At 41.7% G+C, this 13956-nt stretch overlaps 1 protein-coding gene across 1 annotated transcript; it reads left to right on the forward strand.

The window, feature by feature from the left end:
* The first annotated feature begins 10592 nt into the window (after positions 1–10592).
* ch25h (cholesterol 25-hydroxylase) lies at positions 10593–13100 on the forward strand. The gene has a single exon (XM_003229697.4). It carries the CDS (start codon positions 11734–11736, stop codon positions 12592–12594), a length of 861 nt encoding a protein of 286 aa, XP_003229745.1. The 5' UTR covers positions 10593–11733; the 3' UTR covers positions 12595–13100.
* Positions 13101–13956: the final 856 nt, after the last annotated feature.

The following is a 13956-nucleotide window of genomic DNA, read 5'->3' on the forward strand; positions in this document are numbered from 1 at the left end:
TGTTGTGGCCCATGAATTATTGAGTCATGTTCTGTCTCCATCCAACTTCCTGCATTGTTATGATAACTATGTCAAGTAACAGCACCATTATCCACGCTCACATATTATCCTTGATATATAAAAGTTCAAGTCAGTATGCTATAGTGCAGTGGTTCTCAACCCAGGTGTTTTGGCCTTCAACTCCCAGAAATCCCAGCCAGTTTGAATGTTGGATTACACTATGTAACAAAATTTGATTATTTTTCTGTTCCTAGTTTGGAAGTGTTATTTCCTGTTTAATTGTGTGGTACTTACTTCGAAAGTAGTTACAGTAGAGTCTCACTTATCCAACACTCGCTTATCCAACGTTCTGGATTATCCAACACATTTTTGTAGTCAATGTTTTCAATATATCGTGATATTTTAGTGCTAAATTCGTAAATATAGTAATTACTACATAGCATTACTTTTGTATTGAACTACTTTTTCTGTCAAATTTGTTGTATAACATGATGTTTTTGTGCTTAATTTGTAAAATCATAAGCTAATTTGATGTTTAATAGGCTTTTCCTTAATGCCTCCTTATTATCCAACATATTCGCTTATCCAATGTTCTGCCGGCCCGTTTATGTTGGATAAGTGAGACTCTACTGTATTATACTCTAGAAACTTGGTTTTTGTGGCTGCTACAAACTATGTTGAATCAGTTGAGACTCTTGAGATATTCATTGAAAAACTATAGCAAAATGTGCTGCAGGATGTCCCACAAAAACAAAGTTTTGGCAGTTTAATGCACCTTTTCATGTTTTTATGATAGAACCAATTAGGAAATGACATTTATAATCCAGGAACAAAAATTGTGTTACATAGTGGTATGACTAAAGTCCAGGGCTCAAATCCCTGCTCATTGGATGACTTTGGGCAAGGCATGCTCTCTTAACCACAGAAGAAGGCAAAGGCAAAGTCCCTTTGAGCAACTCATGCCAAAAAAACTTCACCATGGGTTCACCTTATGGTTGTCACCAGTTGGAAACAATTTGAAGCCAACAGTAGTTCAACATATAACTTGAACTTAATTTTTAAAAGATGTTGTTTGAAATGTAGCTACACAATCCTGAAATCTAAGGAAGATCCAAGCTATAACTATTTTAAAGACCCTCTTTAATCTTGCTAATTTCAGAAGCAGGAAAAAACAAAGACCCCTCCCCCAAGAAAAAAAACAAAAGAGAAAACATTAGTAAAATTTATTTTTTATTTATTTACAGTATTTATATTCCACCCTTATCACTCCGAAGGGGACTCAAGGCAGATCACAATGTACATATACATGGCACACATTCAATGCTTCCAGGCTTCATGAGGGTATGCTCAATTCCGGCCACAGGGGGAGCTGCTGCTTCATCATTCACTGTGACACCGAGTCCTTGATGGATTACTTCCTCATTCTTATGCTGCTGGGCAATTTTTATGGTGTTGTAAATTAGTTAAATTAGCCTTCCCGCATAAGCAGTCCCTAAATTTCCTACTTGATAAATGCAACTATCTGGCACAGCTAGTTAGTAGCCAGCTGCAATAAATCAAGAGAGGTCATGAGTTTTAAGGCAGCCCTCTTCGGATTGAGCCCCAGACCATCAACTCGTTGTTGACCTAAACGACCCAAAAGACAGTTGCAATAAAACCTCAAATAGAAATAACAAACATTCCTAAAAAATGGGGAAATGAGCCCAAGACCTGGAATTGTAATCTGATGTAGTAATTTTTAGAAATGAAATATTTGATCCCATGATCAAATGGGATCCATGATCCATTTCTCCTTAATTTTTCTTGGGAATTATTTTTTTCCTACCCCCCCCCCCCCAAAAGATCTTCACAACTCTATGAATGACACATAACATTTACATTATCCAGCAATGATATTTCCTGGACCAAAGGATTTTCTATGTTTACCCACTCAAAATAAAAACAAACAAACCCTCTTTGCTTCTAATGCACATTTTATGATTTCCTGATAACTGCAGCTAAGTGAACCATGGTGATATTTACCTTAACTGCCACAATGGTATTTGTTGGTTGCTTAGTGCATCATGGGAAATTTCTTAGATTTATAAGTAAAATGAAGAGTGGGAAACTCGACATCAAGGACTTCATCAAATTGAGGTCAAACTTGTGTGTGATAGGTGGGGAGATTCACCATGAATCGTACAGAATTCATGGGGGTGGGGGTGGAGAATCCATTACCTGCATCACCCATTACCTCCCCCCCCCCCCCCGTGGAAGTGTCTCCGCCCAGCTCAATGAGAACATGGGAAGCCTTCCATGTTCTCGCTCCCTCTTATGACAGTTTGAGCTCGGTTCAGGGACTGGAAGTAGATCTATGTTGCCTAATGGGATCTTTTGTGCTCCGTCCCTTAATTGAGGTGAAACTGTCGTAGGACGGGCAAGTTTGCCTTGTGGTGAGGTGGAAAATGTCCTGAAGGTATCCTGAAATGATAAGAAAAATGTGAAACTACTCAAAAGTTTCCAATAGGCTCTTACAAAAGGCAGAAGTAACCAGCTTCAGAATGTCTCTGTATGTGTGGGGCATGCACACTTTTAAGTTGCCTATCAGTTTATGAGTTTACTAAGCAAGGAATACTCAGACCTGCATCACTAGGTGTATAGTGTCTAGTTCAAAAGATGTAATAGTCCCACTCTGTTCTGCGTTGGCCAGACCTCACCTGGAAAACTGTGTCCGATTCTGGGCATCACAATTCAAGAGAGACACTGACAAGTGGAACGTGTCCAGAGGAGTGTAACTAAAATGATCAAAGGTCTGGAGACCATGCCCTATGAGGAGCGGCTTCAAGAGCTGGGGATGTTTAGTCTGCAGAAGAGAAGATTGAGAGGAGACATTATTGCCATGTGTAAACACTTGAAAAGATCACACATTGAGGAGGGGGCAAGCTTGTTTTCTGCTGCTCAGAAGACTAAGACACAGATCTATGGATTCAAATTGCAGGGGAAAAACTTCCTGACAATAATAGCTGTTCTGCACTGGAATATACTGCCTCAAATAGTGGTGGAGTCTCCTTTTCTGGAGATTTTTTTTAGCAAAAGCTGGATGGCCATCTGGCAGGAATGCTTTGATCATGTGTTCCTGTATGACAGGGGGTTGGACTGTATGGTGCGTGTGGTCTCTTGCAACTCTAAGTGGTTTTGCCAGTTCCTTCCTCTGAAATACAGCCCTCAATATCTGTGATGTATCGGTAGTTTCCCATCAAAATACTAAAGCTGATCTTGCTTAGCAGGATAACTGGGGAAAGGGGAACTAGCACTCACAAAAACACATCTGGGGATTTGCTTTTGACCCAGCAATAAGAACAACACTGCAATCTTCTGCTGTTATTCTAATGTGTTTCATGAAGACCTTACAGATTTAAAACCACTGCTTCTATCACAAGATGGTGCTATAACACAGAAAAACCAAGATATCTATAACACTACGTAGCACTACTTTTGTTCCTGGGTTATGCCATTTCCTAAATGGTTCTGTCATAAAAACATGGAAAAGGTTTATTAAACTGCAAAAACTTTCTTTTTGCAGGACATCCTGCAGCACATTTTGCTATAGTTTTTTAAAGAATACCTCATAGCGTCACAACCAATTCAACATAGTTTGTGGCAGCCACAAAAATGAAGTTTCTGGAGTATCACAGCTACTTTCTAAGTAAGCACCACATATTTAAACATATTTAATACTTTCAAGCCAGGAACAGAAAAAATTCAAATTTTGTTACATAGTGTAAGCTATGTGACTGCCTAACCTTAAAGCCTGTGTGGCTTTTGCAATAACTTGGGGTGAGGGAAACAAACTTCCAAGAATCTCATGAATTCAAACACCCAACTGTAATTATTTTGACTAAAATAAAATACCAAGTTTCTCTTTGCTCATCCCCTCTTTGTCTTCTTAAGACCCTTCCACACGGCACAAAAGGAATGGGAGAGAACCGGTTAAAAGGGGGGTGGCTAGATCACGTTACCAGTAAATCTGTGCTGAATCCCGGGTTTGTTTATCTCTCTTTGAAAATCCGCACTTTGGCACTGTTTGGAAGTGCCCTTCTTTGCCAAAGTTGAACCCATAGCAATCTTTCGCTGGAATTTTACCCTTTTGAGCACTTTTGAAATAGGTAATTTTGATTTCAAAATTCAGCCATATTGCTCTTCTGTTTTTTTCTAAGTTCTACTGCTACAGTGGGTTCCTTTGGATCCATAGGAACCACCAAATCCTCTAGCAAGTGTGGATTTTCTCACCCCATATTAGCAAATGGCATCAATGTGAACATGGAAATATGTTAATGTTGCTCCCATTTAATGATATGCAGTGTTATCATTTTTTTCCTTCTTATCTTGCAGTAGATCTTAGAACCGAACCCCCAAGGCCCCATTGTACTTCCTACCAAAGTAGACTCATTAAATCAGATGGGTTTGCCTTTGTTTTGATTCAGTGTTTACTGTAATGGGGAGCAACCAGAAGGATTTTGACACAGGATGTGAGTGTAAAGATGCACAATTAATAACCAAAGTCGGAATTGTTCTCCAGACCCTTGATCATTTTATGCGTCCAGAGGAGGGAGACTAAAATGATCAAGGGTCTGGAGAACAAGCCCTATGAGGAGCGGCTTAAAGAACTGCAGAAGAGAAGGCTGAGAGGAGACATGATAGCCATGTACAAATATGTGAGGGGAAGTCATAGGGAGGAGGGAGCAAGCTTGTCTGCTGCTGCCCTGGAGACTAGGACGCGGAACAATGGCTTCAAACTACAGGAAAGGAGATTCCACCTGAACATCAGGAAGAACTTCCTCACTGTGAGAGCTGTTCGACAGTGGAACTCTCTCCCCCGGACTGTGGTGGAGGCTCCTTCTTTGGAGGCTTTTAAGCAGAGGCTGGATGGCTATCTGTCGGAGGTGCTTTGAATGAGATTTTCCTGCTTCTTGCAGGGGGTTGGACTGGATGGCCCACGAGGTCTCTTCCAACTCTATGATTCTATGATTCTATGTCAGGCTGTAATGTTTCCATTTTCTATGTATGATTGTGAAAGCCGACAGGAAGAAAATAACTGATTTGAAATATGGTGGCACAACAAAGTTCTACAAGTGCCATGAAAGATGAATGAATGGATTTTAGAGTAAATCAAACTGAAACTCTCACTAAAAGATGGCCCAACTAAGGCTGTCATTCTTTGGACATATCATGAGATGCCGTGTCTCCATGGAAAATACAATAATGCTTGATAAAGTGAAGGCAACAGGGAAAGAGGGAGAATTCACTATAGGCTGATTATTTCAATAAAGGAAGCATTGGCTTTGAGCATGCATGCTTCGAAGAGCACAGATCATAACCAGAACTTGAAGGTCTCTCATTCAAACAGTCACCATGACTTGAAATTTAAGGTAGGTAAAGGTTTTCTCCTGACATTAAGTCCAGTCACGTCTGACTCTGGGGGTTGGTGTTCATCTCCATTTCTAAGCCGAAGAGCCAGCATTGTCTGTAGACACCTCCAAGGTCATGTGGCCGGAATGACTGCATGGAGCGCCATAACCTTCCCACCGGAGCGGTACCTATTGATCTACTCATATTTGCATGTTTTTGAACTACTAGGTTGGCAGAAGCTGGGGCTAATAGTGGGCGCTCACTCCACTCCCCGGATTCGAACCTGCAACTTTTCGGTCCGCAAGTTCAGCAGCTCAGCGCTTTAATCCACTGCGCCACCGGGGGCTCCCGATTTGAAATTTACTTGACAGCAAATAACAATTCATTTCTCAGGAGCAAGGCTGCAGGGAAAACAGGTAGTGTTTTAGGTATTGTAGCTATAGCTTTATCCAGTAGATGGCACTGATACTTAATTTTCATTTTTGTTTCAATAATTTATGTTTGATACGGTCCCTCCTTATATTGTACTTCCTTCTAATAGACAGTGCATGAATGATGTAATATATAGTCCCAGAGGCTATCAAGCCAATAATCTACTTCTCTGATATATCAGATACAGCCAATCCTTGAGTTACAAATATCTGACTTACAAACAACTCATAGTTAAGAATGGAGATGAGACAACAGGAAGTGAGAGAAATCTATCACTAGAAAGGGAAATTCACTCCTGAAAGAGTTGTCATGGGAAAAATTGTGTCTCCAATGAAGCTTTCCCACCAAACCTTATTTTCACAAGAAGCCTAATTTTTCAAAATCCAATTACCATAGGGACAAAAAGTGAGGCGAAATCCTCTAAAAGGGCCCAGACAGCATAACAATCACTACAGGGGTGTTACCTCTTCCCTATGCTATCCAAAACACACACATACACACATATATTTGGTTGGAGTTATACTGAAAAATGTACCTGTTCCGACTTACACAGAAATTCAACTTAAGACGACACAAAACTGGGAGGGATAGCTAACACTCCAGAAGACAGGAGCAGAATTCAAAACGATCTTGACAGACTAGAGAGATGGGCCAAAACTAACAAAATGAAGTTCAACAGGGACAAATGCAAGATACTTCACTTCGGCAGAAAAAATGGAAATCAAAGATACAGAATGGGGGACGCCTGGCTTGACAGCAGTGTGTGCGAAAAAGACCTTGGAGTCCTCGTGGACAACAAGTTAAACATGAGCCAACAATGTGATGCGGCTGCTAAAAAAGCCAATGGGATTCTGGCCTGCATCAATAGGGGAATAGCGTCTAGATCCAGGGAAGTTATGCTCCCCCTCTATTCTGCCTTGGTCAGACCACACCTGGAATACTGTGTCCAATTTTGGGCACCACAGTTGAAGGGAGATGTTGACAAGCTGGAAAGCGTCCAGAGGAGGGCGACTAAAATGATTAAGGGTCTGGAGAACAAGCCCTATGAGGAGTGGCTTAAAGAGCTGGGTATGTTTAGCCTGCAGAAGAGAAGGCTGAGAGGAGACATGATAGCCATGTACAAATATGTGAAGGGAAGTCATAGGGAAGAGGGAGCAAGCTTGTTTTCTGCTGCCCTGCAGACTAGGACACGGAACAATGGCTTCAAAATACAAGAAAGGAGATTCCACCTGAACATCAGAAAGAACTTCCTCACTGTGAGAGCTGTTCGACAGTGGAACTCTCTCCCCGGGGCTGTGGTGGAGGCTCCTTCCTTGGAGGCTTTTAAGCAGAGGCTGGATGGCCATCTGTCGGGGGTGCTTTGAATGCGATTTCCTGCTTCTTAGCAGGGGGTTGGACTAGATGGCCCATGTGGTCTCTTCCAACTCTACTATTCTATGATTCTATGATTCTATGATTAAGAACAAACCTACAGAACCTATCTTGTTTGCAATTTGGGGACTGCCTGTACTTGCATATCCACATCCTGCAGATGTTCATTGGGTGGTGGGATATGTGAGTGTCCCACGTTTCTTAATTTCTATTCTGAAATCAAACGTAGTGGAACAAGTTCTGAAAAAACTGGACATAGTGTGATGTGGGCAGTTCAAATGCGATTCATATGCATCTGGGGCATAAACATGTGTCTTGTGGCAGCAATAGGAAAATGTACTGTTTGTGCTACAGTTCTTGGCTTCTCGCAGAGATAGCTGTGGGTTTCTGAGTGTGGTTGGAAAAAGTAAGTTGTCTGAACTGATGCTAGTTGAGATGTTGTTGATAAGTGATCTGATGAAGTGTACGATTTATCGAACTGCCTATTGGAAGTGACCTAAAAGGAGATGTGTTGGGCCTGTGTTGCCATTGTCAGGTAGCCATAGAGTTCCATGAGAGCTCCTGATCATTGAAGGCATCCTGTGCCAATGTCTCCCTGGTCATGCAGATGCCTCTGCTGATGTCAGCATGTGATGGCCATGAACTCTCACAGAGCTCTGCAGTTGTCTGGAAGTGGTGACAGTGACAGAGACTGTAAGGAGATGGTCCAACTGGGCTGAAGCCTCAGAAGCACAACTGGACCATGTGAACTTTGTCTTATCACAGCCACTGGTTGGCGACAGAGTGTGTGGACACCTTCTAAACCAGTCCAGAGCGGTATAGATGAGTCCATCATGAGGAAACTACTGAAATTATTTCTTCCTGCATGCAATAATAAAATGAGCAAAGACTGACATCCCTATCACAGTGTGATGTTTTTCAGCCAAATTGTGACAAATAACCACAAACCATCTGAACTGTTGGCTAATTGATCTCAGAGTGGAAGATCTTTGATTTCTGAATGCTTCCAAACAGAGGCTGGTCTACACAGTTAGAAGCTCATAATGAAGAAAATTAGTCAGGTTGGGGAAGAAAAAGCTACCTTACATTTGAAGAAACAGTTGTGCAAGAGCACCTTGAACTATGCCACCTACTACAGGAAGAAGACCTTGTTTCTTGGCAAGGTGATATTTGAACCACCAATTATTCTTTAGCCTCTGGAAAAGAAAGATAAAAAGAAGGTCAAGATATGTAAACAGCATGAGATTGTGTAGTACATTCTGCTTAGGGCATGGTTGCTGTGTTGAAAAATTACATATTATTCAAATTAAGCACATTGGCAGCCCCCAACCCCCACAAGTTTGAATTTCTGATTGGTCCAAAGATATGTTAGGTGACAATACTACAGGAAACAACCACAGTGCTACCATCTGATTCACAGGATGAAATGTAAAAGAAAATACGGCAAACAGGAACTGAAGGGAGAAAACTCATTGATTCTGTTGTTTGATGTAAGGGGGCATCATTTTACTATGCCATTGAATATAATGGGACAGATTTTGGTATCCATAGGGGCTGTAGAACTAAACCCCCAAATCCTAGTGCCCATTATACCACACCTCTCAGACATGTAAATATGAGTTAATCCTTTTTAAAACACTTTATTGGTCCTTTACTATTGTGGAAACTAGTTTTCTTAAGGCCTAAGGTTCTCAGGAAGTACATAACTCCATAAGCCTTTCCTGTCTGTTCATCTTTTCCTTCTTCCATCCTCTCTATGTGAGACTTATTGCAAGAAAGAAAGGAAGGAAGTCCCAAATCAAAAGACCAGTTAACCATAATTATTTACCAGAAAAAGTGCACCCCCCTCTAAAGCTGCAGCACTGAAAAATTGCAAACAGACTGGCTCAGATAGTAGAATTAGTGCCAATTGACACCACTTTAACTGCCATGGCTCAATGCTATGTAATCATGAGACCATTAATTTTACAAACTCTTTAGCCTTCCCTGCCAAAGATTGCTGGTGCTTCACCAAACTACAACTCCCATGATTTCACAGCATTGAGCCATAGGAGTTACGAAGTTTATCATAATGCATTAATTCTATATTGTGGAACCAGCCTTAGTTGTGAATATTCACACATTGACTAAATACACTGAAATGCAGTAAAAGCGTCATTTCTTGGAAATCAGACAAGAGTTTGGCCTCTATTTTGCCTTTGGCAAAAACTGGAGACTATTTTTAAAAGTGAAAACTGGATATGGTCAGCTAATGCTATGGAGCAATGTATATTGGCATGCCTAGAATTCAAGTAAAATCTGGCCAAACAAGCCATATGGAAGCCCCAAGTTTAGCCCTGCCCTGTTCACCTAGTAAAGTCATGGATAAAAAAGTATACTTGTGGGATAGGATTGTATTATTGTTTATCTCAGACATATTCAACAATAAAAGCTTTCTTTTTGCAGCACCTGCTTATTTGATCAGCTACTGTTGGCCATAGGTTAGGGAATCTGTCTCAGTATTATAGTATGGGAGGCTATAACTGTTCTATGAAAATCTTGGCCCCGGGAATGGTCATAATACAACATAATATTAAGATGCAGAAATTCACAACCATCTTTCCGAACTGTTACTGATTTCTAGCATATTTTTAAAGGACTCATTTTCCTCCTACAGTAACCTTGATGAATGAGTAATAGGCTTGTCCATTTTAGCCATTTTCCTTCAGCCAATCTTTGGCTTGGTCAGATGGCCATAACATGGTCATGGTTTCCTGGCCATAACGGGACCACATGGCAGCTGATTCTGATACAGGGTTTCCCTGTGATCCCTACCTGTTGGGCCAATTGGAGTTGAAGAATGCCATGACGTGTCTTAAGCAAGCTGTGTCAATGGGACGATTGCCTCCATTGCTCTCAGTTACGTCTTGCTCTAGAGAGGTGCTTCAGTCAGATTGCCTTGCCACTCACACTCAATGTTTTTGGGAGGTGCACAAAAACAGATATGGGGGTCTACCGGTATCCGGCCAGCAGAAATGGATTGAGGTTCAGCCGAAATGCACAAGCCTAATGAGTAACAAGGTAACAGCAATCCAAAACCAATAAGATTCACCTATGGCTGCGTCCATACTGCAGATTTACAGTAGTTTGACACCACATTAACTGCCAGGCTATGGAATTCTGGGATTTTACATTGGTGAGATGTTTGCCTTCTCTGTCAGAGAGTGCTGGTGCCACAACAAATTACAGTTCCTAGGATTACACTGGATGGAGTTATGGCAGTTAGAGTGGCGTGAAATCGCTCTAACCACTCTAATTCTGCAGCACAGATGGTATCTATCACTGTCTGTTGCTAAAGGGAGCCAGTTGCCCCTTTCTAACATTATAAAACATTTTAAAAGCCCATCTCAACCTTTCGGACTCTTACTTTTTAAAAATAATATGGTTTGAAATATGAAAATGTCACTCTGATAGCAGCTCCTGGCATCTTCATGTTGCAATGTTAAAAATTCGAAAGACTACGACAAAAACTGTAAATCACACCAGGAATCTGTCTGTAATATGGATCTGACATCACAGCTGAGGGCCCTTCTACACTGCCACGTAATACAGATAATTAAAGGAGATAATTCACATTATCTGCTTTGAACTGGATAATATGGGTCTACACACTGTCATTTAATCCAGTTCAAAGCAGATAATCTGAACTGTATATGGAAGTGTAGAAGGGGGGGCTGAGCTTCTAATCCACAGAAATTGTGCTCGAAATCTTGTGATTTAAAGAAGACAATTCCTGATTTCAACAAATCTGGATTTACACACACACACACAAACACTCTCTCACCAACACACATGCTCATCCACACATGCACACCCACACACAGAGTATCCCATAGAGTCTATGATCACTAATATATGAAAGCATAACTTTCCTGTACTTGGAACACACTTCCCATTATCCCCAGATGTTGAGAACTGTACTCTTGTATTGTAGGTGGAGGATGCTGATTTGGGAAAAGTTCCCCTAGAATAGTGGTTCTCAACCTGTGGGTCCCTAGATGTTTTAGCTTACAACTCCCAGAAATCCCAGCCAGTTTACCAGCTGTTAGGATTTCTGGGAGTTGAAGGCCAAAACATCTGGGGACCCACAGGTTGAGAACCACTGCCCTAGAAAGATTTCAGTCTTAACATTTGTTTGGGATCCTATGAGTATGATGCTTTACTTTGCTGCGTCTTTGCATCTCGGTTGTAAAGGGTTCCTTCTGAGATCGTTTAAAAGTGCAAAAGTTTATAACCATGAAGTTCTCAGCTAAGGGCAGCGTAAGAAGTGGCAAACATCTGGAAAACCGAACAGGGAAATTCCTCACGTGTTTTTTCCCCCTTTCCTTTTCCCCCTCCCCTTTTGTATCTGTGTGCAAGGGAAAAGGAAACTGAACAGATTGCTTGCGGGAATTTTTAGTGTGACGTCGTGGTTTCAAGGAGGGAGTAAAGCAATAAAAGGCGTTGCAAGAGCAACAGTCAGCCAGTCAAGCCAGCAGGCAGCAGCAGCAACAGTGAGTCAACATGAACTGCAGCCTTCAGAACAAAAGTGTGCTGCTCCACTCTGATGGAGAGTGTGACAGGCAAAGCGTGCTGGCTTTGCAGCCTCTTTGGGACTTTGTCAGAACACAGGAGGCCTTGATCAAGTCGCCGTTCTTTCCAGTCCTGTTCAGCTTTACACTGTATGCAGCCTTCTGCCTGCCTTTTGTGGCCTTGGACTTCTTCAGCACCCGGGTGCCGGCATTGAAGAAATACAAAATCCAGCCGCAGATGTCTCCTACGCTGGGAATGATGGTGCTCTGTGTGGTACAAACCATCTATCACCACATCGTCTGCATCTTCCCGGTGACTGTTGCCCATTGGTACTGGAGACCAGTCAGTTTGCCGGCGCTGGCTCCAGATTTGTCCAAACTCTTCTTGGACGTAATCATTTGCTTGCTGCTTTTTGACTTCTTCTATTTTCTGTGGCATTTGCTCCATCACAAAGTGCCATGGCTCTACAAGAACTTCCACAAGGTCCACCACAAGCATGTCTCTACCTTTGCTCTTTCCACCCAATATGCAAGCGTTTGGGAGTTGCTGTGGTTGGGGTTCTTTGCAGCGGTGAGTCCAGTGCTGCTCAAGTGTCATCCTTTGACAGAAATGACTTTCTTCATCACCAACATCTGGCTCTCTGTGGAGGACCATTCCGGCTATGACCTCCCATGGTCAACCCACAAACTGGTGCCTTGGGGTCTGTATGGAGGAGCACCACACCACGATCTTCATCACTTGAAGTTCAAATTTAACTATGCACCTTACTTCACGCACTGGGACCGGCTCTTTGGAACATTGAGCCATGCTGTCAGCGGAGATGGAGCACCTGCAAAGACCCCCAAAGAGTAACTTCAGCTACCCACCTCCTGCTAGAGACAATATTGGGGCATTCTGGAGTGAAAAAATGCCTGAAGACATTTATATTGCACATTTTTCTATTACTGTATTTATGAAATATTTATAACCTTACCTAGGATTGTTTGGCAGAAAAAACAGTTGTAAAGGTACCAGCCATCTGAAAGACAGAGTTCTCTTTCTGGATGGCTATCTAAGCTTTTATAAAGCTGCTGTATGTGTCTGACATTTATGTAAGATGTTTTTGCTTGCTTGCTGGTATGAAATGTGTAGTGAGATTGGAAAGGATACCTATAAATGATTCCTATGGAATTTGTCTTGCCTTTGCACTGAGAATGTAAAACACACCAAGAGTGCAACAGAGACATGTTTAAAACAAATTGCTGAACAGCGACCAACCTCATGAAAACTTGCATTTATCGTATTGTTGTTAAATTAAAGCTAAACTATTTATATTCTATTATTTTATACTGGAGAAATAAACACCAGTTTTTGTAATATTCCATGTTTATTTTATTTACTGCACCTCTCTGGAGAAGTCTGAAATAAATGCTTCAGTATGAACAGTTTGTCCAATGTGTTGTCAAAGGCTTTAATGGACGAAATCACTTGGTTTCTGTGAGGTTTTTGGGCTGTATGGCCATGTTTCAGAAGCATTATCTCCTGACATTTCACCCCCATCTATGGCAGGCATCCTCAGAGGTTGTAAGGTATATTGGAAATTAGGCAAGGGAGATTTATATATCTGCGGAAGGTCCAGAGTGGGAGAAAGAACTCTTGTCTGTTGGAGGCAAGTGTGACAAGTCTACATGCAGCTGTGGACAAGTTTAGATAGGGACCACCAAACGCAGTGTCCAAACACGAGTCAAGGAACATGAAAGGCCTTGCAGACTAACTCAATCAGAGAATTCAGCCATAGCAGAACACCTGATGAACCAACCTGGACATAGCATATTACTTGAGAACACAAAATGCTGGACTACTCTGACAACCACCATGTCAGACTACACAGAGATGTCACTGAAATCCACAAGCATGTGGACAATTTCAATGGAAAGGAGGAAACCATGAAAATGAACAAAATCTGGCTACCAGTATTTTTTAAAAAAACTCTAAAATCAGAACAGTAAATAAAGAACAACACTCTGAAAACAGGGGAATTCTGGACATGAAACCACCAGGGCCAGCTAACACCTCCCAACAAAGAATTCCCCCAGGCAGGAATCAGCAGGGCCTTGAAGCTGCAAGCCTTTTCAATGCTAATCTAGGTGATTAATTGCAACATTCACACTTGCCTCCAATGGCCAAGAGTTCCTTCTCCCACCCTGGACCTTCCACAGATATATAAACCTCCCA

The sequence above is a fragment of the Anolis carolinensis genome, chromosome 3 (assembly GCF_035594765.1).
Source record: "Anolis carolinensis isolate JA03-04 chromosome 3, rAnoCar3.1.pri, whole genome shotgun sequence".
In the NCBI taxonomy this organism is placed as follows: Eukaryota; Metazoa; Chordata; class Lepidosauria; order Squamata; family Dactyloidae; genus Anolis; species Anolis carolinensis.